The 6,000-nt window shown below is 34.6% G+C and overlaps 1 protein-coding gene across 5 annotated transcripts in view; it reads right to left on the bottom strand.

Annotated features, from left to right (window-relative positions):
* Window positions 1-1,217: 1,217 nt before the first annotated feature.
* The window catches only part of ETV1 (ETS variant transcription factor 1), an 89,083-nt gene continuing 84,300 nt past the window's right edge, over window positions 1,218-6,000 (bottom strand). For all 5 annotated transcript variants that reach the window (XM_076006404.1, XM_076006403.1, XM_076006402.1 and 2 more), the window contains one exon: window positions 1,218-4,052. In XM_076006404.1, coding sequence (XP_075862519.1) covers window positions 3,831-4,052 — 222 coding nt within the window. In that variant the 3' untranslated portion in view covers window positions 1,218-3,830. The remainder of the gene's footprint in view (window positions 4,053-6,000) is intronic.

Raw genomic sequence — 6,000 nt, 5'->3', positions numbered from 1 at the left:
AGAATCATTCTTTTGAGTAACAGAGACATATCCTAAATAATATTGTTCTTACCTAATAAAAAATAATCACCTGCAAATGTTAAGATCGCATAGTAACGACTCATCCTAACACCAAAGGGAATTTATTAAAAAAATATAATCTGGCTTCGACCACAAATTTAACTGTTCTATTATTCTGTTATTATGACACCTTATTTTCCCCCCTCATTATACAGTATTCATCTGAGGGTGGAAGAAGGATTTAAATAATCTAAAGGCTTGATGTGATTACCAGATGCTTTAGTGGGATAGATGAACCTTAATACAGCAAGCTTTCAAACTATGCAGAATAAGGGGAGGATATCTGTGGTAAACAAAAACATTTCTCTATTTTCTAGTGAACTTTCCTGTCCATGGGTAAATCAATTAGTATTTTTGCTACATAATGACTTCATTTGTGTGGCAGTCTGAGTAACAGCCTGCCATCCTCCAAACCCTCCTCCCCATATTCATGTCTTAATCCTGGTAACCTGTGAATAATTTATCTGTCAAAAGGGCTGTGTCACATGTGATTCAATTAGGGATCTTGGGGGGGGGGGCTATCCCAGGTTATTTGAATATAACCTAAATGTAACCACAGGTGTCCTTACAGGAGGCTGGCAGAGGGAGATCTGACTGTCCAAGAGGAGAGGCAGTTGTGAACATGGAAGCAGAGATTGAAGTGAAGCCAGGAACCAGGGGATGCTGGTAGCCTCCAGAAGTGGAGGAAGCAAGACTCTCCCCTGGAGCCTCCAGAAGAAACCAGACCTATGGACAACTTAGTTTTAGCCCCTTAAGACTCATTTTGGACTTCTGACCTCCAGAACTCTAAGAAGACAGATTTGTGTTGTTTCAAGTTACTGAAGTTGTGGTAATCTGTTATAGCATCTATAGGAAACTAGATCTCCAAAATCCTTCTATGATTTGAGAAAAATCTGTACTGTCAGCTTTGGGGATTTTTATTTTGAAGCATTTATAGCTATAACTTAAGAAAAACCATTTTTCACTAGTTATTTGGGATGTAACATTCTTTGCTATAATTGATCTATTGGGTATTAGTAAATCATCACCCAGAGGCAGCAAACAGGACTGGAGATATTTCTTTTAGTTTCTTTTACCAAGTTGAAAGAAGACATATCATTAATGAATTATTTCTAAGTTGGAGGATCCAATTCATTTAGAAATTCAAAACACAAGAATCTTGCAGAAATCAGCTGCCAGATTTATTAATCTACCTGAAAATAAAAACATAAAAATACAACCAAACAAAAAGTGGAATAAAAACAGAATTAAAAAAAAAAAAACTTCAGATACATTTGTCAAGAGTTTATAATGCAATATTCTGAACCCTTCTGTATTGGAAATATACTTGATGTTGGCCAATTACTTATTTAGTTCAGTGAGTCACTACCTTAAACAGCAAAACATATAGTTTGTCTTTAAACATTATACAGTTAGTACAATTTCTGCCTTTGATCTATTAAGGTAACTCATGGCCCAATTCTTCCTCACTGACTGAATATTTAAAAGAAGAAAAGAAAAAGAAAAAAGAAAAAAAAGAAAAAACACCTAAAAAGAAAGAAAGAAAAATCCTCAATACAGTTTTCATTTAGAACACATTTTAAAGACCCAATTAAAATTTCTCCTTCAATGTTACCAAATAATCATATATCTCAATTCTCTTTCCAATAAAACTTTTACTCAATATTTTAACATCTGTTTTTATTCTAAGTGCTGTAAATGGCCACATGAGCATAGTGGGGGAAAAAGTTCTGATTTTTAAGGCATACTTATTAGGCCATAAAGGGCCAAATTATATATGACATATATGTAGAACAATCATTGAAATCACAGGTTACACACATATTTTGAAATTAGAGTATGTTTTGATTGTAGGATTAAATGTGAATAAGTATTGATTTTGGTATATGGATTTTTCAATAACTGTTCAATTTAGAGAAATGAGCTGTGACCTGTGTAGTCTTGGAAAATGGGTAGCTGCGGGGGATCATCTTTAAGAAATCTTTCCTGTGCTCATCATGAAATCCTTTTATAGGTTTATTTTGGCTTTATGTTTAGGATTTTTAGAAACATTTTGCTAGACTCTTTAAAAAAGGTTGTTTCTCTAGGATATTGACAGATTGAACAAAACTCATGTTCCTTGCTTGGCTTGAATCTTTTAACGAGCTATTTAGATACTATAATGCCATTTAATTATGGTTTTTTCAAAGTGAATAGAACAACATATCCTGCTTTCAATATTTTCTCCATATGCAAAACAAAAACAAAACAAAAAAATTTTGAAACTTTAAATCTTCTTTCAAACAATCCAATCACATTTACAGGAGTGTCCAAAACGAGATGTTGGATAGTATCAGTGCCAGCACTATGTCATACAGCAACTTCCTCAAATTCTTTGACAGTTTGTAAATAATTTTCCATTTCACCAAAAGTTACAAAAGTTTCCACAGTTTCCCTTAGCAAGCTGAAGCTTACTCTTCATTTGTCAATGTGCATAAAAGCTGTTTAGAGCATAGCATGGCATAAGCTATTTTTTAAGCAATAAATGGTTCGAGTCATCTATTTTGTCCTGAAATGCTATCTGTAGTTAACTGCATTGCTTATAAATGGTCATAGTAAATTCAGCATGAAAGAGAATATTACAGAAAAGACAGCAGCAGAAGCATTAGCATTATCTAATATTTATATATGTTATCAACATAACACAGCAGTAAAAGGTTTAAATGCATATCAATGGGTACCATGTCTAAAAATTACTATAGTACCTATTTAGTGTATTGGATATTTTTCTTAAAGAGTGCTTGCTGTAACTAGGACAGCATAATATGTGATTTAGTACAGTTAATTCTTATTGATTAAATAATGTATTTATGTACTGAAGGAAGTGAAAAGGAGACAGATATTTTTTGCTTCATTGTGATCCCAGATTTAACGTTTAAGTGAATATTCCAAAGGACCATGACATGTCATTATTTAACTGAAATGGGCTTCAAAATACTTAAAAGACAGTATGATTTGTATCTAAACAGCAAGGTGGCACCAGATACATATAATGCTACTGGCCTGTGACTCAGTTTGGAGCCAGAGTCCAAAATTGTGCCCCTCATTTACAGTCATGGTGATTATTCAACTTCAGAGAGAAATACCCATTTTATGGTTATCCTCTGTGAGTCATATATAAAGCAAAACAAAATAAAACAAACAAACAAAAAATGGCAAATGCAATCGCTAAATACCTTTTTACAAGAGGTGCAAAAACAGTCATTTCTAACAATTAAACTGCCATTTACAGTAGATTGGGTTTTCTTTGTACACCTGCAGAGACTCAGAAACGATGGGGGAAAATGCCCAAGGCAAATAGTCTCCAAGCAGCAGATATTTACACAATGTGAAATTAACTGTACCATAGATACCCAGAGAAAATAAACATTGTCTTATGTTGTTACGAAATCAAATAGACATGATATAGCTTCATCATACTTAAAACCTGTAGGACCCCATCCCAAGCCTAAGTAAAAAGTAATCCCTAAATCCCTCTGCCCATTCACCCATTATCTTCCTGTTACACAGAATAAATGTTTAGGTTACTCCCACCCACCCTCAAATAAAGTGCGCAGTCCATGGCAGACCATAGAATAATGCAACAGGAAAAGCCCCTTTTTGTGTATTATTATTTAAAAATAAAATACAGACAACAAAAATAAAACAAAGACTGAAGAGAATTCAGCAATTCTCTGTATCTTGCAGAAAAAGGGAAAGCCCGGGGACGCCCTGCTTGACTGTCACTTGTGTTAATACACGTAGCCTTCGTTGTAGGGGTGGGGGTTGCAGCAGCCCCCTTCCGGCATGTAGGCCATGCTCTCATCAAAGTGAGACAGAGGCACCGTGTCCTCCTCGTTGATGTGACGTTCCATGTCCGTCTTCAGCAGTGGGCGCTGATTATCTGGAAAGGCCATGGAGAAAAGAGCTTCTGGATCACATACGAATTTGTAGACGTATCTCTCTCCAGCCACCTGATGATAATACGGCAGAGATGGGGAAAGGCAGGGAAGGAAAAAACAAAAACATGGTTTACAACGCCTTTCTGGTGCACTGTTATCTAATGGATAACAACAACAAAAAGCAATCAAGCTTTGAAATGACATATAAATATATTTTTAAGAAAAGTCTTTACATTGTGGAATAAACTATGGTTCAATTAAGGGGAGTGCAAAATGTTAACCTTGAGTAATAATTAATTCATTCCAGATATAGCTGGAAAGCTCAGAAGTTTGCTTGGTTTAAAATAAAGGTAAACTTACATTGTTATTCTGAAAAGAAAAGGATAATTTAATGCAAATATTCACAATGAAATTTTTTTCTCTGTTTTGAAAGGTACTATCTACACCTGTAAAAAACCTGTACCTTTAAGGTGTAGTGTCTCCCTCCTAAAATTACATTTCTGAAATGGTAGAAAAACTAAACTCACAAATCTTAAAAGAAAAATGTGCTTTGTTCTAAGACCAGACTAGTAATTCACTGATTCACAGAATAAACTATTTTTTTTTTGGCACTGTGTATTCTCACCTAAAAAAGATACATAGCCTTATTTAAATGAAAGATGGATCAAGAGGAGAGCATCCTGGGTCCATCACTTTTAAAAATGAAGACATAATACATTAGACAGAAGTTAAGGATGTGTGTAAAGTGTCAAATTGAAGTAAGAGGTGTAAAAAAGTGAAAGGAATTTAAAATACACAATGCATAGGGAGGAAATGAGAAAGAGAAATGTGACAACTGCCTGAAATAAAGGGGAAGTAGTATAATTTGTTGGGAATGACATATCCCAAACTTAAATTCTGAAGAGTAATGCTTCTCTGGAAAATTATAAACAATTGAGTGAGACAAATATGCCTTCCTACGGTAACAGACAATGCTGAGATACTCAAAACCAAAGGGGTGGGGGTTGGTGGACGAATATAGCCTTTGTGTTAACTTTGATAGTCACTTTGTAGTGTGTGTAGAGTTCGGGAATTCTCAAAAGCTAAAAATTATTCAACACCTCCTGTTCCCTTGTATCAAAAAGGTATTGCTAGTTGATTTGTGATGGGGTGCAGGGAACAGTGCGTTCATGCTTTATAAAGTATCTATATATGTTAGGAAAAAAGAAAGAACTACCAAACAGCACTGCTGCTCTGGACTCAAATTTAGAACATTTTTTGCCCTGAGTTTAAGTAAGCAGAATCACACTAGGAAATTCACATAATCTGAATATTCCAAGCTTTGAAAGAGTAAAGTAGTTTTTATGAATTTGGACACATTTCTTAAATTACCCCTCAGTTCCCTTTTTTGTGAAATGGAGACAGAAATGGTTCCTGGGCAAGCCCATTGTGAGGTTGATATGGAAAGTCTCTATCACAGTGTATAACAACCAGAGAAGGCTGGCATAAGGTTATTTACCTTAGCCCTTCAGATGAAGGAAATTAAGTTCTTAAAGGTGGAATGGTGAAATTCCCATAAAAATAAAAATAAGCAATATCGGAAATAAAGCTGAGGTAATACATTCTAGTTCTCCTTTATTTTTTCTCTGTTCAAGATATTTTGAGAAAAAATAATAAAATAAGTGGCCTGCATACGTCTGAGCTTTTTATAACCTGCTTTGTTTTGTTTGGGGTTGCTGCGGAAGAGATATTTGCTTTAAGCACAGAGCCTTTATTGTCGAACCTGTTGCTATTGGCTATAACTAAAAATGATGTGATTAATGAATTAAACTGTATAACATGCAGTTGAGATAATAAAATCTCTGAAAGACTCCGCCTTTACTCACTGCTTCCTTCTGTTTCCCTTTTGAATAAGCATTTATAGGGATAATACTATATTTTCTGGACTATGTTAAATGGTGCTGAATTTAGAACAAAGGCTGATAGCCAACCATGGGAAATGATGTCTTTTATTAGTAGTAATACAATTATAATATGAAAA

Source organism: Microcebus murinus, chromosome 9, assembly GCF_040939455.1.
Source record: "Microcebus murinus isolate Inina chromosome 9, M.murinus_Inina_mat1.0, whole genome shotgun sequence".
Lineage (NCBI taxonomy): Eukaryota > Metazoa > Chordata > Mammalia > Primates > Cheirogaleidae > Microcebus > Microcebus murinus.
Note: the sequence above shows the minus strand (reverse complement) of the source record. Positions and strands in the feature narration are given on the sequence as shown.